Raw genomic sequence first — 27,111 nt, 5'->3', positions numbered from 1 at the left:
ACTGAGGGTTCCCTTGTATAAGCTGTATGTGGATCTCACCATACTATGATTTCAAGGGGAGTTTAAGCAGGTGTAACCAAATAATGTAAAAGGCTCTAGCTGCACCCTTTCTAATGCATCAGTTCTTAGCAGAACAAAGATGAACAGCACAATGTCCTCCTTGCCCTCAGGCTCCTCTTTGGACTGATATTCTTCTGATGCAGTGGTCTGAAGTGCTTGCCCTGGCAACAAAATGGGAAAAACAAAACAAAACAAAAAAACAAATCCTGTAAAAATGCAATGTAAACTTCCTCCCACCTACTGCTCTTCTCCGGTATCTCGAGGAGTAACCAGTATGGCTGAAAGAAAAAAATGTATTATACACACAGCATACAAGCTCCAAAATAGAGCACCTAGATTTTTTTTCCTCCTCTATGGGAAAGACCAGATGGAGGGAGAAAAAACAATACTCCAAGTTGAGATGGGTTGTCTCAAGCCTGTGAGGTGAAAGGAAAGGATATGTATAAACAGAAAATATGTAAAACAGGGAATATTTAATGTTTTTTCTTTGTCATGTATAAACAAAATACTTTTATGAATTGAGTCAACAAGTGTCAAGTGTTTGGCTTTATGACTGCACTCCAACTGACTAATTGGTAACTCCCCAAATGCAGTCTAGATAAACTCAGTGTCATTTCTGAGACTCTACAAAGGCATAGTAAAGACAAAGCAGTACATATATAAAACTACTGTATAGAAATAAGAATTGTGTTGTAAGAAATATTCACATGGTTTCATATAGAAAGAATAAATTTAAAGATGCAGTCTTAGAGAATTAGATACAATGTCTGGATAAGGTTGAAGTCCTAGCTGTTTGTTATCTTTCAACTTCTGTATTATAATTCTGGCAAATTCCTCTCCTTGGCTATCTGAGGTATCAAGCAGTTGTCGGACTTTTGATGTCCTTGTAGGTTTGGTGCTTATAAGTTCATAGTCTTCTTTCATGAGTAAAAATCTTGACAGAAGAGCATCCAGTGACTGATTCAAACATGCTTCAGTCATCTGATCAATGATTTCTTCTCTTTTACTTTGGATCCATTGATGAGCTACATTCTGTTGGATGGTTTCCAAAACAAAATCTGAGATTGGAGAGGATAAAAAAAAAAAAAAATTAGTATTGTAACTGTCTGTCAATATATAGCACCATAGAATAAAGAACAAGCTGAGAAAGAGCTGTTTAAAACTTGTTTTTTAGTCAGAAGTACACTAGAATACTAAACATGCTTTTAGTATATTGTATTCCACATTTAAAATGTTCCAATTTGTCAGATTTGGTGGTTAGAGTATTTATTTTATTTGAATCACAGAATAATTTAGGTTGGAAAGAATCCTCAAAGAGGTCACATCTGGTCCAATGGCCTGCTCAAAGATGGGCCAACTACAGGGATAACTCAGATTGCTCAGGGCCTTTTCCTGCTGAATTTTGAGCATCTCCAAGTGATGGGAATTCTACAGCCTCTGTGGGCCTCCTGTTCCAGTGTTCAACCTGACCTGGTACTGAAGAGAGAGAGGTGGTAACTTCACTTTGCGGTGGGACTTTTATTGAAGTTTACTTAAACCATCCCTGTAGTTTCCTGGATATTTTCCTCAAGCTGAGGATTTGTACAGTGAAAAGCTGCAGATTCTCATATTTCCAGAAGAGGGATGATGTGGCAGATCTTTATAGAGTTGCATGTTATTGTGTGGCCCATCAAAAATATCTCTCTGAATAATTAATCACGCATTAAAGTTTCTTTTTGTTATTTTTTTTGGAAGCATACTTTTAACAGTTATTTGATGCATAGGAATATCATGCAGTGGGCTCTCAAGTAACAAAGATCATTAAAGGTGAGATGCTGACACAGCAGCTGCTTCTCTTTGCCTCACCATTACTAAGAGGAAGACTGACAAGCCTAAAAAATGGGGAGAAGTGACAGGCAACAAGATAAGTTAAACTCAAGCTAACTTTTATTCCTGTTCTGCTGGACTGCAGCACTGCTACACCAGTAGTAGAAAGGAGAAACAATATGAGCAAAAGGAATAGGATAAAGAAGACCCAAGGCAGCAGGAATTAAGTTTGCTTAAAAGGAGAGAAAAAAGCTAGAAGCTACAGGTACATGTACTAGATCACATTTTACATTGGTTTTACTTACTTTGTAATATAAGGCTACAAGGGCAGAATTACTTGCATTCTTAATTTGTCGAATGCTTTGTTTTCATTTTACAGATGAATAACAGTTCCAGTTTCCATTTCATACATGCATATATTGGATATTAGGACACTTATTGTGGGTCTTGGAATTAAATCAGTGTTTGCTGTACCTGAAGGAATTGGTGATGACCGCAGCATACATGATGCAGAATTTGAGGCACCTGAAATACTCTTGTCAGATGAGGGAAAATAACTGTATGGATGCTCAAGAAGTTTGGCGCTCTGAGTTACAGAGATATTTTCATCCGTGCTCTGACTGCTAAGAGAGTGTAGACCCCCAGAATTTCCATCTTAGGAAAAAAAAAAAAAAAGGGAAGGGGAAAAAAAAAAAAAAAAAAAAGAGCAAGCTGTATTACTTCTATGTTCAAAAAAACCACAGCCATCAGAGAATATTTAGGGTAATTCCATAAAACAAGTCATAACCAACCTAAATTCTCTTCAAACACATTATTCCTTACACTCAGGTTCTAGGTACCTTTATGTCCCTTATTTTTTACTAGGGCTTGACCATGGGTTTTGGGGGTCTTGTTTTATTTAAAAAAAAATTGAGAGAATAAATCCAGTAGATTTGAACGTAAAAAAAAGCACTGTATGACAGAAAATTTTTGTAGGGACTGGAAGAACAAAATAACACCTTCAAGTGTTTGGAGAGCTAGCTAGGAGTCAGCATGAAAGCCAACTAATTTATTTTGATGAAGTTTGGCAGCATTAACAAAGGTGGAAAGATTGAAAGAAAGATTCAGGTGGAGGGAAAGAACATCAAGACCAACATTCAGTGGGAAGCCAATGGAAGCTTTTGGTAGTCCATCAAAACAGCATATGAGTTCAAGAAAGCTTCATGTAAATGTTTGCAAAGAAAGGGAGAAAAAGGGTGTTTATTAGGTGGAAAGCTTAATAGTTTCTATTTTTAGGATTTTTTATGGCAGAAAAAGATGACAGATATGAAAGCAGCAATAGGAATGACTCAAAGAGATGACAAATAGCTGATGAGAAACCAGTTACAGGGCATATGCCTAATTCTGTATACTGTTTTCATAGCAGACTTTCACAGTGTCACTTGATAAAGAGCTTCAGAGATGTTGGCTAAGAACCAGAGATGCAGATGTAAGAATTCAGATGAACGTCTAAAGACACAATAAGAACAAGTAGCCCTCTAGACAGCTCAGGATTTATAGATACCCATCCAATGGGGGGTATTTGAAGGTGTATTGCTAGATCAGAGCGTTGACCTGTGGAAGAATATGGCTATAAGTAAAAGGAGCAGGAGTAGGAAAACGTGAAAGAAATGACACTCTCATTATTTAAAAAATGGTGGACTAGAACTCATAGTAACTAGCATTTCATTTCATTAAAGAGAGAGAAAGTAAGCTGGGCAGAGCTATATAGTGTAAAGCAGCAGATGTTATCTACTGCATGAATGAGAAAGGATTAGGAGACAACTGGTGTGAGTGAAAGATCATTTTAGAAAAGGATTTTAAACAGCTCTGCTGGGATTGTTATAGAACTCTAGGCACACACAGATCTTTAATAGCATTAGAGACAAAATTACTGGGATTGTACTAGTATGGGAGAATGAACTTCACCAGTGACCACAGCATAAAAAATAGAAATGTTAATGAAATTTGCAGATGTTATTCAGAAAGAACAGGTTGACTCAGGTTACTCAGAAATAACCTAGCTAACCTAGAAGACTGGAGTAAAAGAAGTGGAAATTTGGTAGCACAAAACATGAGATCTAGACTTTCTGCTTCAAGCTGGGGTTTATGATTTGGAATTGAGATGAGGAAAAAAAAAACCTAGGTAGATTATTCTACAACAAAGGATCTTGTGAGAAAGGAAAAATAAAATTCTAATGTATGTTAAGTAAAGTTCTTATTTCAGGAAGAAAACACTTGTCATAACTCTTTTTTAATACTAAGTACAGATGTCTGGTAGCTTTAGTTCAATGACTGAAGTTAGAACATGTGCAGAGAGGACTAGTAGGATGCCAGGAGAATGAAGAAGCTTATTTCACAAAAGGACTTCAAAAGAGTGTATCCTGCTTGTCTAGTAAAACAAAGTGTATTAAAGGATTACTCTCTATATCAGAAATAAAATGGGAAAAGAGCTATTTAAGCTTAAAGCAATGCTCATGAACAAGTGTGTGTATAAGCTGGCTAGGGAAGAAAAATTAAAGAGACTGAAAGTTAGAAGACAGTTTCTAACTCTGAAGGAGCCAGTTTCTGAAAATGTCTTCTAATTGTATTGGTGGAAAAAACAACTCAACTAAAATCTATAGCCATTAACTTCTGCCTTGGTGCCATGCCACACTCATCTCTTGCCAACAGCTACCTGGGAACAGATTGTCACCTGAAACAATTGCATCTAATTTAGGCAAAGTAAGAATAATGTCAGTCTTGCTTTCCATTATAAAACTACCCGATGCAGATACTGGCAAAGTAATGACAAACACTTCTGCTGTAGTATGGTTTTGCAGACACTATTTTCACAGGCTTTACAGTATCTATACATACATGCAACAAAGTCTAAGCAGTGACTCTGTAAAGGACCACCAACTGATCAATCAGATTAACAGTACCACCACAATCTCATCAATGACCTCCATGGGCAGATATGAAAATTTTTAACAGGAACCAGCAGCAAGGAGGGCTGACATTTATCATTACCTTATCGGATTACAGCTACAGTCCATGCTCGTATTCAATCTAATATTGCATTTTCTAAAATTCATCACAACATTCCTATTAAGCTTGGTAACCACAAGTTATTCTTCACCTTTAAGATTTTTATGCGGTGTGTATAGAGAAATGCTTGGGTAGAGGTACAGCCAAACTACACTACATTTGCTTTCTGCCATTTTCCCCCCTGTAACTCAAATTCCTTAAGCCTCCCATAATTTATTTTCCCTGGAATTCCTGCTGTATTTATATCTTTCTAGTACATTGAGTACAAGCCCAGAATTGTGGATGTATTCAAACAGGAGCTGGAAAAGAAACTGCCTGTGCCCTTCTACTTCTGCCAGAATACCTCCAGTTTTGCAGCACTTCAGCACACTTTTTGATGCCCTACTTATAGCAGTGAAGTCAATCATCTTGTCTGCTTTCACACCACTGGTCCCTGCAAAGCCAAAGGATGCTCCTTTCTTTTGAAATACATGTTTGCATTCTTTCAAGAGAAGAAACTCAAGTGCAGTTTTAGTTTCATAATGTATTGCTATTTCACCTGGGTCCCATCGTATTTTTCTGGCTTCGGATGTCAGCAAAACCTCAAAATTGAGTTTTGTCTGGGAGTTTTGCCAACTTTTATTCAGAAAAGGTGACAGCTACAAAAGGTCTGTGTAGATACTTTTGCAAGGCAATCTATTTATTAAAGCTGTTTTATTTATTGAATCAAAAGCAATCAAGAGGTTGGGCTGCATTAGAAACTTCCAGTTTACTCACCTTTAGGAGCACCTCAAAAGGTTTAGCCTTTTTATCTTTAAAAGTAGTTCACAAATGATTAACTAAACTGCCAAGAGGACAAGTAAATGCTATCTTGGCACTCACGACCCTGAAGAGGAAAACTGAAGCTGTGAGCTGTGACGATTTCTCAAGTGACAGGAACAGAAAATCAGAGCTAAAATACTCTAATTTTTTTACCGAGAGCACTAAGTTTACAAAACACATCACTTTTCTGACATAAACAGAGATCCAACTATCTATTATGCAAACGCAATGTTACAGTGGGAGTGTAAAGCTGCGATGGCAACTTAAATTTATATGAAGGCATTAGTATCCCTACCTGATGAAAGGACATTACACTTGGGAACAGACTTGAGTCTTGATACATCTGGAGACATGCTCCGAAGGGGAAGTGCATCACATTGTATGGAGCCAGAATACGTTTCCTGAAATGATTCCAGTTGTATAATGAAAATGCACATTAAATAAATACAAAGTTGCAATGATTTACAGAGTACTTTCCCATCACTGTCTTTTCCCTACTATCTAAATGCTCAATAGACAGCACAATTAAAATACAGTAAAAAAGAAGAAATCTATGTAATCCTAATACTTCTGTTTTTCCAAAGCTGACAACAATTTTGTATAGAAGTTTGATTATTAGTACGAATCAAAAGAAGCAGCATTAAGAATCAAAATGTAAAAGCAAATCTATATGGCCCTGTATAAGCAAGCTCCACAGAGATGTAAGGGAGTAGAAGACAGTCTCTTACAGGTTGCAGACATTGTGTGCTGCATTCCTCCTTGAGGGACTGGCTTTCCCACACTTAGAGGATATACCAAACATGCCCTTCTTATTTCTGCTTACCCACCCTTTACTATCTTCACCTATATGGCTATGCATTTGTTAAACCCCAGCTCAGCTAACGCTTTATGCCTTTCCTGACTGCATAGGAAAGTAAACTGCAGAACAATTCCCCCTTACAAAGTTAACAACCCTTTAAAGCTCTCAGGATCTTTAATGATGCCGACATACCAAATGCAATATGTAAAATATTTACCTCTTGGGGATTTAGAGGTATATTTAGAGATATCTGCTCCACATCTGCTTTCTTTCCACTCTTGCAAATACATCGTGATTCATATAGTGACTGGAAGAGACATATTTACCTGTATTAAATTTCTGCTATAAGACGACAGCTCTGTACAAACATGTTTCAGCCAGATACGAGATGAGATAAATGACAAAGGAGATTACATTTCTTTTAGCAAGCAAAAGTTACAACTTATTTGACCAACTCATGACTGTAACAAAAGCCACTTACCTTTGATCTCTTTAACAGAATTACTGCTTCCAGCATAGCTATTTCATCAAACGTTCGCAGGACTGGCTCAAGGTCTATTAAGCATTCTAAACAAAGAAAGAGTACTTTGCTGAAGGATTTAAGGTGGAAATTAAGTTTTCATGTCGCTAAAGCTACTTTCTTACATTTACAAAAGTAATTTGCCTATTGATACACATCAGAATACTCACACTGCGAAACAGAAGTTTCTTGCTTTCACCTGTTACAAACGCAACAGTTTCACATCACCAAAACAAACCCTGTCCTGATCTGGCCACCTCAGCACTCTGTATCCAGGACTGTGCCTGATCGCAAGTCTTGCATTCCTGGAACGGATACATCGGTGGGTTTGCTATATTTCAAGATAGACCCAGCAAGCCTGGTTTGCTAAATGGGACCAAATAGCACAAGACCTCCGAGTGGGTCACTGCCTTCCCGCTCCAGCAGAGGTGTTAAAGATTTATATGAGAAAAATAAACCAACAACCCACCACACCAAATCCAGAATAGATGCTGTGCGGCAGGGCCAGAGAAGATGGTGATAGTTAAGGCACTGACCTATCACATCCAGTGAATCCAAATGATAGTGTCCTCATGCTCACCAAAGGCAGCAAGTCAGAGAAGTTAAAATCATCTGCTCACATAGGGAGACACAGGACCATCCAATAAACAAGTGACAACCTGTGCTATGCTCCCTTGCTTTCCAATGCTGAAAGGTTTACAAAACTAAGTATTTCAAATTTTGAGATGACTATTATAAAAATGTCTCTTTGAAACTGTGCTCGGGTACAACAAAACCTCAGGAAAGGATGATGGCATATCACAATTCTACTGCATTTCTATGGACTCCACCCATTCGGCAAAATCCATTTACCATACTAGCAATCTGTCACACTGCATCCTTATTAACATATTTTTATTTTTTACTATAATTTTACCACAGTTTTCCCATATTAACTTTTTTCCACTAACATCTTCAAGACATACATTCAATACTGGCATTCTAATTTTCTTGCATAAGCTAAAACAGGGTTTTACAGGTTTGGCACTTCATTTTCCACACTGAAATACTACACTGTTAATTTTTGTTGATTATAATTTAATTGTAAGTACACATTCCAAGTACATGCAGAAACATGGTGATAAGCAGTCTTTATCCCTTCTTTATAAGGGGAACAGACAGGTTAACTGAGCTTTTCTACCTGAAGTTTATTTAACAAAAAGCGGGTTCGGGTGTTTTGGTTCCCGCCCCCCCCCCCCCCCCCCCCCCCCCCCCCCCCCCCCCGGTGCTATGGTAATTGCAAAATTTCCCAATCAGTGAACTTTACTTCCCCTAATTTTGCAACAGTTTTGCAACTTCCTCTTTCTTTTTATGATAGTAAAGGAGGGGAAAAAGCAATGCATGTTTTCTTCAAAGACAATCTTACTACAGACATGGCACTAATAACAGAACCCAAATTATCTCACACTTTAGTACATAACCCGTGTAATTATCCCTTCAGTGTGACCATAGACTTTGATTGCTATTCTTTTTTGGTTAACTGACACAGGAAAACAAGAATACATAAGGAAATATCATGGTGTGTCTATTCTTTCTGATTTAAAAAAAATATTATAAATAGATGTATTTCCTTGCTTGGGAAAAAAAATCCACAATTTACAATCTTACAAACCAGACACATGCCAAAATAACCTGACATTTCAAAATGTTCTTAATGCAAAAATAAGAATGCCTCAAAAAAGGTCATGTAACTAATTTTGGACTGTAAACTGAACATGAAGATGCTGTATGTGTTTGGATGTGTCCCCATTTTGTCCTCTGCCAAACTGATGCAAAAAAATGAAGTTATGAATGTTTCTTTGTAAGCTATCTGAACAGCAACTTTCTAACACACTTTCCAGCTCAAAGGAAGTATACCTATAAAGGTTTTCAAAATAATAAACAAACTTCTGTTCACCAAAGCTACAAATCAAACACTAAGATTACAGATGTCTCCACTCATAACATTAAAAAAAAAAAACACAAAACAAACCCTAAAAACAAAACCCACCAGAACCAACTAAAAAACCCTAGTATTTCAGGTTTGAGTCATTGCATATTCAACCTAAGCAGTGAGAAACTTAAAATATAGAATTGTTTAAGCCAGAGCTCTTTGTACTGTTCTACATTTGAATAAATTCAGTAACACTCTTATTCTACACTTTTGCCTCTCCAATGTCATTCATCTTTCCCTACAGAATCAGGATCATGTTTTCTAAAGGTGCAGGGAAGAAGTTTTTAAAGCACACGCAAATTAAACGAGCACAGTGAGACAGCTGCAGGAACCACTGTTAGCTTCACCACACTGACATATGTGACCACAGCAATACTTGCAAGAGCAAATTTCACAGCTGAAAACAGGTCATCACTTTCTGCCAATTTTGATGGAATTACTTTTACACAATAGCCAAACAAGAACTGAAAGTCACCACAAAATTAAGCATATTAAGGAGAAATTGTTATGGGGGATAAATTTGGACTCAACATACACCAAGTATGTTGGTTAAGTGCAACAAACACAGGTTTGCAAAAATCAAAACAAAACTTTTCCAGTTCACACTAAGCCACTCTAATCTCTACAAGCTCGTGCTTCAGTCTTTTTCTCTAAATTCTGCAATCCCCTGTAAAAAAGGCTGTAGGTATCTATATTTGGTCTCATCAACAAAAAGCTGAACAAAGGAAAGATGGAAAGAAAAAGTTAAGTGTGTGGGTTCAACCAGTTCCTGCTCAATCTGGGAGGTGGAAGAGTCAAAGACAAAGTCTCAGTGAAAAAGATTTAAACTGAAATGCAAATGCAAGGTGAAGTCACTATAGATTATCTGATGTGCAATGGTTTGTTGATGTGTTCGCCAGCTTGCTCATAAATCCTGCAGTACTCATTCTATACTTCTCTTCCCCACCTTCTTAAAAAAAGTTCCCTACAACAATAAACAAAAACCCCAAGTCCAAGTAGTTAAACAAAACATGCTGCTCTTTTACAGGTAAATTAGAGATGGTAAAGGCAAGACTCCAACTAACAACTTGGTTTTATGGCATACACGTAGTTCTATTCACAGAAGTTTGTTATAGGCATGGTGGAAGTAAACAAGCACCTTATCATATGCTACAAGACTGAGCACATATATCTCTTGATATCTTTACCACTTCCCTTTTGTGACTATAACCTTCCTCTGTAAGTACCATGTTCAACAGAAATCTGGCAATTTAAAAATCTTTTCTCATTATGCAAGGTAAACTCACTTAAGAACGACGGTCTTTCATCTGGGTTTTGTGCCCATCCACTTCCTATCAATCTTATGATGAGTACTCGATGAGGAATGTCCATTGATAAACTTTCTTCACTTAAGTCTAGTCGCTGTCCTTGTGACACACTATACATTATCTGCAAGGGGTTTATAACTTCTGTCAAAATAGACATCGTGCAGTCATTAGAAATATATGCAATATAAATAGCTTATTATAGGAGGAATAATTTAGTTTTCAGACATAGTATTTCTAGTTTACCAAAATAAGGTTATGTTTCTGTTTTTACAAAAAAAATGTATTTTTAATTTATCAAGCAACACTGTAATTTAAAAAAAAAAACCCAATACAGAAAAAGATTCTAATTTGAAAAGTAACTCAAAGTGTTCTTCAACAAGCTTACAAGTTGAATCGTTAAAAAGTAACCCCTCAAATGAAGTCCCCAGGTACCCAGGTCTCAGGTTTAGCCTTTATGTAAGGCTGGAAAAATAAGTTAAAGGAAGACATGGCCTTACCTTCAAATGGCTGTTTTCTGGACATCACTTCCCACATAATAATTGCATAACTGTTCAAAGTGTAAAAAATATACAAGACATTATTTTAGATTACCAACACTTAATAACACGATGTTCTCAGCTTTACATTTTATTAAAAACATTTTGCTAGAACGATCCCGCATCCGCACATGGGACTGACTATAGCTAACTACAACAATGATCTGAATATATGAAAACTAGCAGGAATTTTAACCAGTGACTTCAACCAGAACTAGTTAGTAATATTAAGTACAAAAAAGGTACATGGCATATAAACTCCTATTCCAAATCTCTATTAGCTTTGCTCTGCTAAAACATTATGAACTATGTACATGCAGTTTAAATCTCAGTATGCAAATTAAAGTGAGCCCCAGAGTCCCAACTGCTCTGTCCTAACTGCAATACTGTGGCATCACCCCAGTCTGGACTGACACTCTCTGACATTCCCATGGGAAGCAGGGTACTAGCAGGGAGGATGGCTTTCACCCACACCTCTATCTCAACACAAAGTCAAAGAGTCAGGTAAGATACAGACTTGGACCCGGGAAGCACACCCCAGCTTCCCACACAGACAGACGTAGTTTCAACATATGCAATCTTCTCTATAGGGAGGGATGTCCCTTACATACAGCATTCACTTTACAAAAGAGACTCTCGGGAAGACCACCCTGAACTATAGCTAGGAGACCAAACGTGCATCTGCTTACTCAAATCGGTGACATGTTTTTCCATTCACATCAACATGAATGGGAAGTGGTTCAGTGAATACAAACCTGCTCCACCTTTAGTAGACTAGTCACTCTCCTCAGTTGTCAGGATATATTAAAAAAAGGCAACTTTAAACAACTTTGTAATTTAAATAAGATTAGATGATTTCATTTAAAGGAAGCATTGAATTCATTTATTAAAAAAATAATCAATGCAGTTAAAGCAAATAAAAACAAATAAAATAACGTAAAAACCCCGAATCTGGCTTTCCTATTTAAGAATAGGAATTTGGTGTGCGGAATAAATCTAGTAGTTCTAAAGCTAAAATGAGTGAGCAAAAATATTTCACTGCTTAAGAACCTAATTTCCAATATCAAACATATCCTTGCAAACTTACCTCTTCTCCCTTATTTTTTTAGTAAATCAATTTAAAAATATATTGAAAAACTTTTAAAATGTTACTTCAAAAAACCTGAAATCCAATTTCCACTGAAGCAATAAAAATGAAACTACACAAAGGATTATTTTTTTGCTAAAGAAGAATGACACTTATCAGACTAAATGTTTGCTTAACTACTGAAATAACTGTACACAAAGACAGTATTTTCCTACACCACTAAGAAGTACCAGATTTTGCATACAGGTTACATCTAACTGCCTCTAAGCATTACATCATCTAACAGCTACCAGTCAGGAAGAATAAAAAAAATTAAGTAAGAATGAAATAACTGACACTTAAAATCAATCATTTAAATTGAGCTTTCCTAACTACTTATTCCATTCACATTTTAACATTCATCAATGTTAAAAAATATTCAAGTAACTTTTAATAAAAGCAGTCCTCCCTGTTAGAAAGCCTACTTTTAATGCATTTCTGAGAAAATCATGCAGGCTGATTTTTTTGGCATGGCAAATTGTTCCTTTTGTAAAAGTTAATGCTGCTTGACTGTTGCTTAAAAGATTTGTTTCTTTAAGAAATATCCTTCCTCACAAATTAGCTTCAGTAACTAAACAACATTCAGCTGTATCTGCTGTGGTCAATTAATCAGACATCCAGCCTTTCATTCAGTTTGGAATCTCTCTACAATTAAAGATTATTTTCTCAGTTCTACAACACTGCAGCATACCGCTTCCTGCTGATTCCCCTTTACACTATTCATGTTTTCCTTTCTTATTTCTGCTTCATAGCATCTCCTTCTGATCCTGAGCACAGATCTTCCTGTGTGACCTTTCTGGTGGTAATTTCCTTCACTGTCTGCCTTCACATCTTCCTGCCTTGAACTGCCATCTCTTTACAATGTTGTCTCAGTTTCTCTTCTCTCATCTCAAATAATCTCTTTCCTTTCTAATTTATCAGTTTTCTAAGCTCTTCTACTGATCTTTTCTCTCTTATTTTCTCCCATTTGGTTGTTACTTCTCTACAGACATTTTTTTTTTCTTTCTAACAAATATCGGTCTTCCTCATCTCCACTCACTCATTAAGCCACCAGCCACATTTCCAAATCCTCTAAAATCAGAAGCCAGAGGAGATAACATCACACTGATACTTCTTTCCCCATAATATACCATTATTCCTTTTCAATGTCTTCCTAGTCCAGATTTTCTCATTAAAGGGTGAGGAAAGCAGGTATGTTACCATCTCTATTCTTTGGACAGGAATGTCAAGGAACTTCATGTGCCCCTTAAGGGTAAGGGATAATTAAGAGAAAAAGTGGTCTCCCTGAAAGTCAGTAAGACCCTCTGAGACTGATTAATCTCTCACCAAAATATAACCCTGTCAAAGATAGCTGAAGGAAAAGGTGGTAGAGTGCAACAGAGAGATGGACTTTGTCACAGTGGTATGCCTCTTCAGGCCTCCTCAAACTCCATTTACAAGTGACAATTTCCTCCACAATCATTCAAGTAATCTTTGAGCTCTCCAAGCCTTTTCAGATTAGCTAATTGTAACTCCAATATCCTAAGAGCAATTGCCGTTTTGTTATATGGGTTGACACCACTCTACCACTTCCTATTCTATTAGTTCTACTATTCAGAACTGACTGACGCAAATCTACCTGAACTTTCATAAAGTTATTCCTTAAGGAGATCTCTCTAAATACTTTCTGCAACCCCATTACCCTGATTTTTCCTAACCCCTTTCCAAAAATATGTTTTCTTCTTTCCCCTGAGTACATTCTGCAACTTATGTTAATTGATCTGCACAAATTACAAGGGTATGTGCACCGAGCTAACAGTGTGAACAGCTTTTTTCCTTCCCTACATTGTCTGTATGTGTACACTGATTTATAGAAACCAGTCTTCTCTGTCTGTTTCCATAGTTCTAGCTTAATTTCTGGAGCATTACACTTGTCACAGTGTTTCCTAAAGAAACGAGTCATTAAATCCAGCTACCACTCAATTCTTTTTTTCCCCAATTAATTTTGCTTATACATCTATGATACTACTACTGAAAATAATAGATTTGCTGAGAATATGTTAAAATCTAAGTTCCGTAAATCAAATCTGAATTCAAACTGCAAAGCCCACTTGAGAACAACAGGAGTTACCTGTAGATATCATGTTTTACACTTGCACGGGTTTTCTGACTGGGATTGTAATCTTCAGGTGGCATGTAGATAATTGTCCCTCCTTCTGGCAAAGAGGTTTCGCTTCGTGATTGCGACATGGATATGACACGCCATTTTGACATGCCAAAATCTGCAATCTGGAAAGGACAAATCAGTTGTTCTGAGAAGAAAAACTAGATTTATCTGCTCACCACTGTTAGAAATTCCTGAAATATGCCCGAAAGAACGGGTCACTTAAAGTCCTTAACTGACACACAAAAAGTATGTGGTTGTCCTAGCAACAAGAAACACCAGCTCCAGTTCAGAAAACATTCCCAGGTCATGACTCATGCTATCCCTATAGCCCTGCCCTATCCTGTTCTTTTAAGGAAGGACTCTATGGCTGGGGAATCTCCTATGGAAGTCTGTCCCGTATGAAAAAAAATCACTTTCTTTGGTTAAAAAAAGCAAACAAAAACTGACTGAGTACTTCTAGCTCCCTTGTTGTGAAGAAAGCACAAATTTAGTATAAATCATAATAGCTTTATGTAACTTAGCTTGCAGATATCCGAAGACAGTTGCTTTCACAGAAAAATTTTAGGGCACTCCACCTCACCCCCAAAACTATGAAATATTAATCTTGAATTAATAATTTTGATATGCTGAAATTCTGTGCTGCAATAAGTTGCTGAACATTTTCTTTACTGTGCACTCTGGGGCCTTGTCCCTTCCTAGAGAGTTTACAGTACATCTACATAAAGAATTAATTGACTACAGTTTACATTCCCAGACATCCACAAGCCAGGGAGCAAGATGTCAGACTAGGTTATGGGTAGGGAGACAAAGAGCCAGCAGAATAAGCTTGCGGGCTGAGCTGCGGAGTGTCTGGCATACAAGGGAGAAAGATAAGCAGCCAGCTACGAGCTCTGCACTTGTCCAGCATTTGCATAAAAGCAAAAACGTTTCCGACAAAGATGCCTGTGCGAGCACTGTAGCAGCTAAGATAACAGAAATAAGCTTTCTGGAGACCATACAGTCAAAATCCACAGTAAAAAATAACCCTTTTTTCTCTACAACTCACTCTCATCAAGACTTCCTCACTGTAACTGGTCATGTTTTCTTGTTCAGTAGATCTGGGACCGTCAGAAGCACTCTATGAATGGCATTACTTTTGTACATATGTAATACTTCTTCTATTTGGCATGCATGATAACCTTTCTTGCATTTCCTGCCAGCTGTCCTAATTTAGAGAATCTTGCTTCACCCCCAAAAAACACTTAAAACCCCTAAGGACAGTCTTCCAGAGACTCCTTACAGGAGGCAGAGCAGGTATGCAAGTGTTAACCTCTTCCCTTCAATTGCTCCAGCAAAGCAACTGTTTAGATGGGGTCAGGCAGAACACCAGACCACACCAATGCTGTTAGGGATTAAAAAAAGAGAGTGGATAAAAAAATTACTTGGACCAGTTCCCCAATCAGGTTTATCAGGAAGCTCGAGAGATGGCAATACCAGCACAACTGAGTGGGAGGAGGTATGACCTGCCTGAGGGTGTGAGTGGACACAAAGCTGCGTAAGGCACCTTGCTGCCAAGAAAAATGTCTTTGACATGGAGAAAGAAGAAATCAGCACTGGATCTTTGATATTTGCTCAAAGAACTCACAAAAAGGTTCATCTCATAGTAACAACTGAAGCTTTCGCCATTCAAGTACAAATTAAGGGCAAAATACCTCTTATTGCTCATTTACTTGAATAGTATATTCTATCAATTTTAAAAACAGAAGATCTTTTACAAAAAAAACCCCAACCCTTGCAATTATGGAAGCACCTAACCATTTTGTCAGAAGTACTTTTAGTCTCTTTTTCACATCATGGCAGTGATGCTTTAAAAGGCAGAATTAAAGATTTAAACTAATGTCACTTCTCTGCGTACATTTGCTTCCTCTAAGGAGCTTCACAAAAGCCATCTTCCAACATGTTCAGATTTTGCAGTTACGTTTTACATGTTCTTATACTACACTAACAGAACATATACATACATATTGCATGACAAATTTCAAATGGGGTATTAACATTTGAATTTGACCTACTGCCCTCCAGTACTAACTTGTCTCAGCATCTCAGACAAGAACACTTTCTATTTTCTTCTCTGCAAGGGCCAGACATAGCTACCCTAGAAAGGCTGCCATACGAGAGTGTCACTGCTATTGAGTATCAGCTACTGCTATAGCAGAAACAGCCCGAATTCTGGCATTCTGGTCTTTTCAGATGGATCATATCCACACTTGAGCAAAGCAGAGTTTTCAAAAGAAAAACTCAAAAGTTCCGTCTGCAAGGATAGAAGAAAATGTCTAGCATACAATTACATCCCCTCTGTATGGCCACATCCTCACTCTTCTTCCTCTACTTCGCTCATTCTGTATGCTGAAGAACATGAAAATTAATAACTCTACCTTGACATGAAACTCATCATCCAACAAAATATTCTGGGTTTTCAAGTCATGGTGCAGCAATGGAGGATTCATGTTGTGCAAATAGTTTACTCCCAAAGCAATTTCATAAAGAATGCGGAATCTCAGGCACCAGGGAATATCAGGATATACATCTTTCTGCCAAGATAAAACCACAAAACCAGAATATAATCCTCTGTTCTGATCTAACAGCACAACATAGACATTTTTATAATAAGAAGGAAGTGACTTTGACAAGCAGTAATCTTTCAAAACATATTATATGAACTCCTTAAAAAATTGTAACTGAGCATTAAGACTGGTTAGCTGTTAAAACAAATATATAAATGGTAATCATGCAGTGTTATGTTTCCATTCCCTAGCATTCACATAATAGTTTATGACTGCTATACATTATGTAGGACATTTACTACATTACTCATTCATATAGAAATATGATTTACAGATGAACTCCTGTATGAAACTTGCAACCCACAGATTATGAGTACTACACAAAGGAAGGCAAGAATCATATCTTCAAGTGACATTGGGAAAAAAAAAAAGCTGTGGTGAAACTAGGCACAAAATACTACCTTTATAAGTATTAATACACCAAGAAAAAGGCAGTAAAACTCAACTGAAATCTTAAAAGTTACATTGACACTAGAGCCATTATGAAAAACACACAGCTGAGCTCTCTAAGGCATGAGATATGTATTGATTGAAGGTACAGAGGAGACTGCAGTGCTGTTGAGACAAAACTGCAGTAGCTTTACAATAGCAACACTGGATGCTTAGACCAAGCTAGTGGGAGCAGCTGAGAGTTCAGCACAGGAGAACTTAGCCCTGAGAGTAAGATATGGTAGAAATATCCATATCTGTTTAGATTAGCAATATTTGACCTCTACAAACTGAAGTCAAAATCTTCATTTTTTTTAATAAAGATTCAAATTCAGGAAAAAACCCTCATCTTTGTGTGATCTTTACATTGGCAATAATTCTGAAACCCAGGCTGAAGTAAGCATAAGTATTTCAGCTTCTAATTAGAGAACAACAGAGGCTTTTAAAGTGATTGTATACAATAATTCAAGACAAAGCCAGTCATAGGTCATGACATTAAAGGAAAAAGTGTAATAAAACTAAAGTCTGCTGAGTTTGGTTGTCTTTTTGGGATACAGAAAGTATATCTGAGCACCAAAAACTACTAGTGATAATGACTGTCCTTTAATTTGAAATATTACTAATAATACACTTTACTATACTACTTCCCTTAAGTATGGAAATCACAATCTATTTGAAACAACCAGGGACCGTATTTAAAGACTGCAAGTACACTTACCCCATGTAAAAGCTGGTTTAATGATCCATTTGTCATGTATTCTGTTACTATCCCCAGAAATTCAGGCTCGTTGCAAATTCCCAAAATTGGCAGAACGTAACTAAACCTGGCTTTGTGCAATATCTCTGCTTCTTTTAGAAGGTGGTTTCTATCACTTAAAGAAAACAAACAAACAACAAAAATTACCATACCAATACTAGGAAACTCAAAGCAAATGTTGGCTTCACTATATTCTCTTTAAAAAATTATGTACCTATATGCAGTACCACCACCTTTCACCATTTGTTTCCTACTACGCTGTTTTGATAACAAGATGCTGTAAGACGAATTAGAATCTGCAAATGCAAATACAAGATAGCTTCCCCAGTTTTGTTGTAGCACACAAATCTCTCTATTTCTATCACACATTTCATCCATGTTTCCAGTAAATAAGGATACAGTCAGAACTGCAACTTTCATCATCCTGTGTAACCATAATGGTAATTACCAGCTACATTTGTCCTATTTTACTGCCCATCTTCAAACCCTGAGTTTTCACTGAGGCCCAATATTAATTTCCTACAGAGTGGAGATTTTAATACTCACAATTCTCCAACCATTTAAATTTAGTGGACACCAACATGCACTAAAATAATATGGGTTAAAGGAATGCACCTTCAGTTTCTGAAGGAAAGGAATGACCAACTATGTATGGTTTTCACATAAAATTGTTCCTTCAAACTGGGCCCCTGCTTTGAAGCACCCTCTGGAAAAAACATTCTGTGGTTGCACAGGAAGCAGGAAAGGACCAGCCTCATGATGTTTGGATGCCTGAATTTGGCTGTGTGAGTGCTCTCTGTTACATCAAACCTCCTCATAAATGTGAATTTGATGCACCTTTACAAATTCAGACCTTGCAGCATGTGGATTCGAGAAGCTCAAGTTTTATTTAAGATTGAGTATGCTTCTATCCCTAAAAATGATAAACTATTTGGTATGCCTCATATCTCAAATGTTCTTGAAAAAAATGGGTTTGTTGACAGTGAAGATACCTGGACCATGAAGGATAATTCTAAGAAAAAAAGATTTAGATTTTATACCAGCAGAGACTGGTACAGGTACAAGTACTTGACTAGGATATCCAAATACAGGACTCTTACAGCACATCTAAGACTGATCCTTTGGATGTGAGCCAGTCAGATTCAGAAGCAATACAGCTGTGCTGGGGCATGGCTGCATATAAGCCAGGGCTATGCCCATCACAATTTGCTCAACACAGCACTGTGTTAATGTGACTGTACAGCTCCCAGGTGAGAGCCGGCTTGCGTCCATCAAACTCGGGGCACACACTGAAAAGCTCACGTCAGTCTGGACCCATTGATGTAGATCTAGCCCTCACAAAGAAAAGACGGTCAGAATATATGGGGAAAAGAGGAAGCCTGGAGAACTAAAGCCTGCTGCTTTTACGACAGGAAAACTTCGAATTTAGATGGATGTGAAATTAAGGGCAACTGTTGGTCCTTATCTATGTGACGGAAAAAGGCTTCTATTATAGGAAACTCTAGGAAATGATCAAAGTAAAAAGGCAGCCTTCCAGAAAAGCATGGGACAAAAGACACAACTCCCTCCCTTCCTCCCTCTCTCCAGAAAAGACTAGGTTTGAGAAAGCTAGGGGTTTTCCCAGACTGTGAGGCACATCTGCATGGGATTCAGTTGTAGCCGGGAAATGAGTTGCAACATATCGAGGTCTATTCCTGTGTCTGTAAGTCACTTCACCTTTGTCTGCTCCATACCAGAAGCGCATTGAGTAATGCCTAAATTAATACAAGCCCACAATCGCTTCCCAACTGCCTTTGCTCTTTGGCTGGTCATACAGCAAGTTTTGGGATACACGGCTTCCTGTTTGGGGAATTAACTGCCCCGTGAACACTTCCCTTTTCTTGACAGCACTTACAGGATGGCATTTTATGTTGCCTGCTATACAACCGACAAATCGCTTGCTGCAGAGACTTGGGTATAACACATCTCTTACAGCTTTCGGTCTTCTCATAGCACTTCCAAGCTTTGCATGATATATGTAGGTGGCTGAATTATTTTGATTACCTCAGTTACCCTTTTCATCATAATTTCACAGGTTAGATGTCACACTAGTCTAAATTCTTGCAAGGCTAAAAATAATATTTGCTGTTTTCTCCCAACTGAGTTCAGAGGATAATAATTTCTGATTAGCAGCGATTTAAGCAGACATTTAAATGAAAGAAAAAAAACCCCCAACAATAAACTTATCCGAGAACAAAATATTCCTGCTTAATAAGGTAACTGAGATTCCAGTTCATTCTGGCAAGATTTCAGAGATAAAGCCTGTCTGTACACACCTGGGGAATAAGAGGTGAGGTAGCTTAAAACAACTTATCTTATTTTCTAGCATATTCAGTCACAAGACTAGAAGCCTTGTTATTTTGAGTGAAGCTATTCTGCCTAGATGCCTAACACTAGATCAAAGAAACCTGAGGCAGTAAAGATAAAAGACATCTAGATAAGACACAAGAGGCAGGTTTACAGTCAGGCAGGCTTCAGACAGCCTAAGAAGAGGCAAATTTGCACTGATATGATAAAAAACTGGCACTATAGGGAGTGAATGAGGTACAGGTGGATGAAAAATTATTACCTGCTGCTCCCTTAAATGGAGTGGCAGCTCCTGTAATAAACACACTGTCACTTGGGCCCAAGGAAAATGGGGAACACAACTGCTACAAGTTGAAGAGCTATGGAAAGTATCAGTTGTACGTGGGGGCCTACAAGCCTATTATTTTAAATTAGCTTCTCTCAGTACTGTGAGATCTGGGGAAAAAAAAAAAATATAAATCGTGCATTGACTCGGAGAAGCTTCTTCTAGGAGCTAGAAACAATCTCTAGTGGATACAGTAATATATTCCTTATATTCTCTCTGTCTCTCTCTGTAAACAACAGATCTATAGTATTCACTGTATTTTAATATCCTGCTGATACTTCAGCAAAATGGTCAGCAACCAACAGGCGAGAAAGGAGCTTAAATGTGCAAATCCCACCTTGAGGAGGAACCAAGTTGCACACTGCAGAAGAAAAAGCCTTCAAAAGAGGCAACCTGCTTTGTGTCTCACACGCCGAGACTGAAACCATTCACTTTCAATAACCGAAAGAGGGGAAGCTCCAGGGCTGGTACGTGCCTTCTCATGGCTCAAGCTGAATCACGCTTCGCGGGATCTCCTTTGCCCTTGGAGTTTAAAGCCGGGCTGCCTACCAAGACGCCCGGTCTCTGATCCACCAACCTGAGAAACCCACCCCGCTATCTTCGCCGCGGCAGCGGGAGCGTGAGGACCCCCTTCTTGGTTTAGGGGAAAGGCGGGTTCGGCTCGGGGGGGGGGGTGATGGAGGGCGGCGCGGCTGCCGGGTGAGGGCGTTCCCCCCTCACCCGGCAGCCGCGCCGCCCTCCATCACCCGCGCCCCCCGCCCTTCCCGCGAAGCCCCATCCCGGCGTTCCCCCTCCCCGCCCCCGTTACCTGTCTAGTAGCGGCCCCTGCAGGCATTTGAGGGCCACCGGGACCCTCCAGTCGGCGTGGCGGGCGGCGGACACGGTACCGTAAGCGCCGCGGCTGATAAAACGCAAATCCGGGAGTTTGTTGGAAGGGATGGAGGGAAGGGCGTAGCTGATGGCCCCCGCCCGGCCTCCGCCGTCCTCGCCGCTCATCCTCGCACTCCGCCGCCGGGGGCGGCCGCGCCGTCTCTCCGGCGGGCGCAGCGGAGCCCGGAGGACCGCTCCCCTCGGCCTCCTTCCCCGCCTCTTCCCCCGCCTCCTCCCCAGTCAGCCGGCAGCCCGCTCCTCCTTCGGCCCCCACGGAGGAGCGACTTCCCTTCCCCGAGGAAAACAGCCTCCCGCGGGTTGCCGGGTCGGGGAAGGAGGAGCCGCCGCGATGAAGTCTTGCGGGGAGGAGGAAAGCCCGGAGAGAGCCGGCGGGAGCGCGGTGCCGGTCCCGGCAGTCCCCCGGGAGAGCTGCGCCGGGGCAGCAGCCTCCTCCTTGGGGGGAGCCGGGGCGCGGTGCCGGGAGGCATCCCCGGGGACGGGGGAGAAGGGGAAAGCGTCCCCCTCCGTCCGGGTAGGCGGGCGGGGGATGTCCGTGTTACTCCTGCTCCCGAAAGGTGTTGCGGGCTGCCGGCGCCGATCCCGGCCGGCAGCGCCGCCCGCCGGAGCGGTGGTTTGCGCGTTTCCGGGTGTGTATCCGCTGCGCGGGAGGAGGGAGGGGAGAGCTAGCTCTTCCCCCGGACGGCAGGCACTCGCTTGTCCTCTCCGAGTCTGTCCTAGGAAGACTTTTTTTTTTTTTTTTTTTTTTCCCCAGGATAGCAGCGTTGCAAAAAGGTAATTTTGACATTTCTAGAAAGTGCTGGTTCAGCCTTGCCCCGGCTCAGGGAGCTGCCTGATCGGCTGATGGGATTGTGATAGTTCTGCGTGAGCGTTACGCAGGAAGGTTTTGCAAGGCCTGTTCGCCAAATCAAGCTCTCACAGACTAAAAAAAAAACCGCTTTAAATTAAAGTTAGAAGTCTGTAGCTTTCCACAAGGAGTGACAGTTCTGCAGGATGAAATGGAGGTAGATAGAGCAGACCCCTGACCTTTCCACGTGCATGGATCTTGGGCTAAGCGTCCGTGGCTTTTCACCTCTCCTCTTTTCTCCTAATAATGGCTGGGGACCAGAGAATGGGGGAAAGCAGCTAAGTTTTCAGACTATGATATTGTGCAATATTTCACAGCATGCGTTTTAAAGCATGGCAATTATTTTTCAGTTCTCTCTACGGCCTAGTATTTCAGATAGCTTTGCTATGTTTTTCCAATTTTGTTACATCTTGGACGATTTATATCCTCCAAATGCTGCAGCATTATTAACATACCGAGCAGCCATACAAAGCAAGTGCTGACTTACTCTCTTGTCAGTTTTCATTTAGCCTGTGTCCTTCAGACGCACTAGGTGGTTTCCCAGAAGTGTAATTTTCATGCAGTGTTCGCAATATGCAGGTTTGGGGTATCTGTTTATGCATATCCCTTTCTGTATTTACCATGTCGGTAGTGCTATTTGTCATACTATTTCAACTTTGATATACAAGAAAGATTTTGTTTCCTAAAGAAAATAATATGCGATGGACATACACAGTGAGCATGTACTACAAAACCACTGCGTAAATTTATACTTATGGTATTTCCCATTAAGAGATTACAAATGCCACTATACTAAAAATTTTAAGATACTGTACAAAAAATTATTTGTGCATCTTGTTGCTATGTATTGTGTTGATTTAATGTATATTTATAATTTTAAGCATACTAACTTAAAAACCAAGAAAATTATAGTGATTATAAAAAGTGACAGATCGGTAACAGTGCCAAGAGTATTATGATAGTCTTTTACTTAACTAAGCATTTTGTTATAAAATGTAGAGAGGTTTTGTGGCTTAGAACCTTATATATTGTCTAAAGAGCCTGTCCATTTCCGTCGGTGTCAGTGGGTTTTGGACCATGCTAAGACAGCACTGGGCCAGTTTCTGCTAGCTGAGTGGAAGCAATATTGATGTTTTCATCACAATAAAGGAATACAGGATGCGTAACAGGCATAAGTAGTTAGTTGCTGCTTTCTACAGATCTCTAGGAATTTTGTCAGAGTTTGAAGGCAAGCTTGCTGGTAAGGGTGGACAGGGAAGAGGAATGCTCCATTTGATCTGAGTGCTGTGGCTGTAGCACTATGGTGAGCTGTGTGTTTTGTTGGCACACCAAAACAGAAGTTCCAAAAAGATAAATTGGTGACTTGGAGTTCCCAAGACAAGGAGGGGCTTCCAAGGGAAAAATTAGAGTAAACCATTACTGCTTCTGGAAATTCCCCTTTTTTTTTGCTAGGATAGTAAAAGGCATTCTCTCAAATGACATAAGAAGCATCACAGCTGGCTTAAGGTTTCATTGTTGAAGTTATGTGGCATGAACTGCAGCTAAAATACAAAGTAATTGCTGTGCAAATTAAAATTTAAAATATTCCTTTGAGATTGTTTTTAAACTGTTAACTCTTGTAAGACTCAAATATGACGTGATGTCAATTAAAGTATTATATGTGGTGTTCTGATTTTTAGATTAACTGTATAATTGGCTCTAAATCAGTGCTGTAATGGTGTTCAGGAAAGCCACGTAACAATACCTGTTGGCTTTCTGTTTCCAGCTGTAAACTGGGTCACAACCTCATATCTGAGAGACTTGTATTACACTCACTCATAGTACATGCAGTTGATTTTCTTTTTAATCACTTTTAACAATTTTAACACAATTTTTTAACACTTTTAACAATACCTTTGTAAGTGTATTTCTCAATCAATATAAGACCCAGGTTGTTTCAGCAGTTCACCACATGTAAAAAAATCTAAACTTTATTGTTCTCAGTTTTACTGATTTTTACTTAAAATCCCTTTGATATCTCTCAATGTAAACAGGATCCCTTCTTGTAATAAGTGCAAAATGACCTGCAGGAAAAATCAATGGCAGATTTAGGCATAATCAGTGACTAAATGGTGAACTCTGATTAATTTTTATGCTTTCAGTATACTGAAGATTGAGAAGATAAGCATTTTCTTGTAAAACTCCATCTATCTGTCTATGCAACCATAGTGACACCTCAGACTTCACTCACAGAGGAACTGCAGCTCCCACATCAGTGAAGAGTACGTGATGGACTTCCCAAAGGTGTGGTTGTTAAAAGAAGAAAAGGGTGATGGAGACGATGTGTAGCAAAGCTGCATGTGCCGGTGCTGATTTGTGCGTTCCTGTCTGGTGGTGTTAGTGGGATACAATGCTCACCTAGAAGAAACCTGAGCATATCTGTATCTCAAAGCACTGGCATTTTCCACCCCAGTTTTCTGGAATCACGTCGAAGAGTTAAATCTGTAGGAAATTCTAAAGCAGCGAGCAAATAGACTTTCTGGATAAATTAACTTGATTATTTCTATCCAAATAATCCTGGGATAAAGAAAGAATATGGACCAGAAAGTCAGAATCTAGGTCCCAGGGCGTGAGCACAGGACCGGTGGGGGAAAGCAGGTTTGTGTTTTCTTCCTGTTCCTGGGGCTGGCTGTCAGACCATGTCAGAACAGCTTTGCTTGTTATTGCAGAGGCCTTTAGCAAAACACAGACCCCTTAAACTGTAGTTTGAAGATGTACAGTTGACAATAGAGAAGATGCATAGTATACTAATAAAACCAATGGGTAGAATATCTGATAATCACCTTTAATGTGTTATTTATGCAATAAACTTTTTTAGGGCTGTGCTGGTTTTGGCTGGGATAGAGTTAATTTCTTTCCTAGTAGCAGGTATAGTGCTGAGTTTTGGATTTAGGATGAGAATAGTGTTGATAACACACTGATGTTTTAGTTGTTGCTAAGCAGTGTTTGCACTGAGTTAAGACCTTTTCTGCTTCTCGCCCCACCCCAGCAGCGGGGAGGCTGGGGGTACACAAGAAGCTGGGAGGGGACACAGCTGGGACAGCTGACCCCAGCTGACCAGAGGGATATTCCAGACCATATGACATCATCCTCAGCAATAAAACTGGGGGAAGAAGAAGGAAGGGGGGATGTTCGGAGTAATGGCCTTTGTCTTCCCAAGTAACCGTTACAGGTGACGGAGCCCTGCTTTCCTGGAGATGGCTGAACACCTGCCTGCCGATGGGAAGTAGTGAATGAATTCCTTGCTTTGCTTTGCTTGTGTGCACGGCTTTTGCTTTCCCTATTAAACTGTCTTTATCTCAACCCATGAGTTTTCGCACCTTTACCCTGCTGATTCTCTCCCCCATCCCAATGTGGGGGGGAGTGAGCGGCTGTGTGGTGCTTAATTGCTGGCTGGGGTTAAACCATGACAGGGGCCTAATTAAGTCCACACTGTTTATGATAGTGCTGCTGCTACATTTGAAGGAGCAGGTGATGTAATTTGTAATTTGCCATCTGTCTCGCTGTGTCAGGTGATAAATGACCTGGTACAGCAAGCTGTACCTTTCGCATTGGTTGTTATCTAGTGGACATAAGAATAAAAAAGTACTCTTCATACTCAAAGAGAAGTTTCAAAGTCCTTCATTATGATTGCAGACAGGATCTCTATTCATGTTGGCTTCCTAAGGTAGATCAGGCTTCTGATAAAATGAAAGCTTTTGCTAAATACCATTTCTAAATGATGGAAACAGTATTTAGACCATGTAACAGATAAACAGCTGCCTCTTGGTTTCTTTGAATTTTTAACTTGTGAGAATTCCCACACTGACCTCTTCATTCTTGTTAAGCAGTCTTTGCTCTGACTCTTCTGAGAATTTTCTGAAGGTCCACATTGGTAATGAGGTAAGCAAAGGTCCACAGTAAAGAGGATATTTTTTTGTGTGTAATATTCCTCATGGTTTGATTAGTGTTGTAATGAATGTAATTCTCTTTCCTGAATTCAAGAAGTATTTGGCAAAACTGGTTTTGAAAGTGTGACAGCTATGTTGGTGAGCTTAGCGTTTAGCCTGTGAAATCCAGGAGGGCAGCTACTGTGTGTTCAGTACATGATGATACAGACTTGTAAAATGCTTTTCATGCCTTGTACCTCTGTATAAAAGATCAACTGAAATAGCAACTAAAATTAAACACATTTTCCAGACCGAGGTGGTATTTGCTTTCTGACATTCTTCCCTATGGGCAGCCTAGGGTGGAAAGAGCTTTTAGATTTCTGCTGTAAACAGGTACTCACACAGATGTTGAGAAGAGGGTACAAAATACAGAAAGGTGGGTTTTTTTCTGTGCATCATTGGAACTCATATACATTGTTTCCATCTGAAAGACAGGCCTCCAATGCATAGATGTGCATGCACCCCTATATATTCTTATATACATATATAAAAATGTGCATGTCTTTACTAATAGAAAGACTAAGTTTTCTAAAGTAATTTGTTTCCATCTTGACCCTCCATCCAGAAGAATTTTAGTGCCTTCATTTTTATGGACACTAAACACCAAATCCAGTTGTGTTGTTTTTGAAATTCACCAGATTGACTGTGTTTCCACAACAGCAGAGAAAGTTGTATGGATCTCTCTGTTGTCAAGGCAAGATGTTCAGATTTAAAGATGATATGGTTTCATGATGCAATTTAAAAAAATTATTTAATCCTAGCTAAAAAGGGGTAATTTTCTCCCAAAATAAATCAAGTTCAATTTGTCATGGTTTCAAATACTTCTC

At 39.3% G+C, this 27,111-nt stretch overlaps 1 protein-coding gene and 1 long non-coding RNA gene across 5 annotated transcripts; one reads left to right on the top strand and one right to left on the bottom strand.

The window, feature by feature from the left end:
• Positions 1–51: 51 nt before the first annotated feature.
• Positions 52–21,996, bottom strand: RIPK2 (receptor interacting serine/threonine kinase 2). Of its 4 annotated transcripts, none has more exons than XM_052786847.1 (11): positions 21,390–21,996; positions 17,872–18,025; positions 16,536–16,691; positions 14,086–14,243; positions 10,811–10,860; positions 10,293–10,454; positions 6,996–7,081; positions 6,732–6,821; positions 6,011–6,116; positions 2,341–2,520; positions 52–221 (listed from the first exon to the last, which is right to left on the bottom strand). In XM_052786847.1, exons 1-11 carry the CDS (start codon positions 21,575–21,577, stop codon positions 52–54), a joined length of 1,500 nt encoding a protein of 499 aa, XP_052642807.1. In that variant the 5' UTR covers positions 21,578–21,996. The 4 variants fall into 4 exon arrangements, with proteins under 4 accessions (XP_052642807.1, XP_052642806.1, XP_052642809.1 ...); XM_052786846.1 differs by lacking the exon at positions 52–221 and adding an exon at positions 515–1,118 and having other exon boundaries at positions 21,390–21,991; XM_052786849.1 differs by lacking the exons at positions 52–221; positions 21,390–21,996 and adding exons at positions 515–1,118; positions 21,014–21,156.
• A 171-nt stretch (positions 21,997–22,167) lies between these two features.
• Positions 22,168–26,539, top strand: LOC128142322 (uncharacterized). Its single transcript, XR_008235350.1, has 2 exons — positions 22,168–22,243; positions 24,458–26,539. It is a non-coding gene; the product is annotated as an uncharacterized LOC128142322 (long non-coding RNA).
• Positions 26,540–27,111: the final 572 nt, after the last annotated feature.

The sequence above is a fragment of the Harpia harpyja genome, chromosome 5, assembly GCF_026419915.1.
Source record: "Harpia harpyja isolate bHarHar1 chromosome 5, bHarHar1 primary haplotype, whole genome shotgun sequence".
NCBI classification, from domain to species: domain Eukaryota; kingdom Metazoa; phylum Chordata; class Aves; order Accipitriformes; family Accipitridae; genus Harpia; species Harpia harpyja.
This window is presented reverse-complemented; position numbering and strand designations above follow the sequence as displayed.

Coding starts and splice junctions, on each gene's coding strand:
- RIPK2 (XM_052786846.1), bottom strand. CDS start 21,577: ATGAGCGGCGAGGACGGCGGAGGCCGGGCGGGGGCCATCAGCTACGCC. Junction 14,244..16,535: donor ATGATGAGTTTCATGTCAAG/GTAGAGTTATTA, acceptor TGTCCTTTCCAG/ATTGCAGATTTTGGCATGTC. Junction 10,861..14,085: donor GTAAAACATGATATCTACAG/GTAACTCCTGTT, acceptor CACTTTGAACAG/TTATGCAATTATTATGTGGG.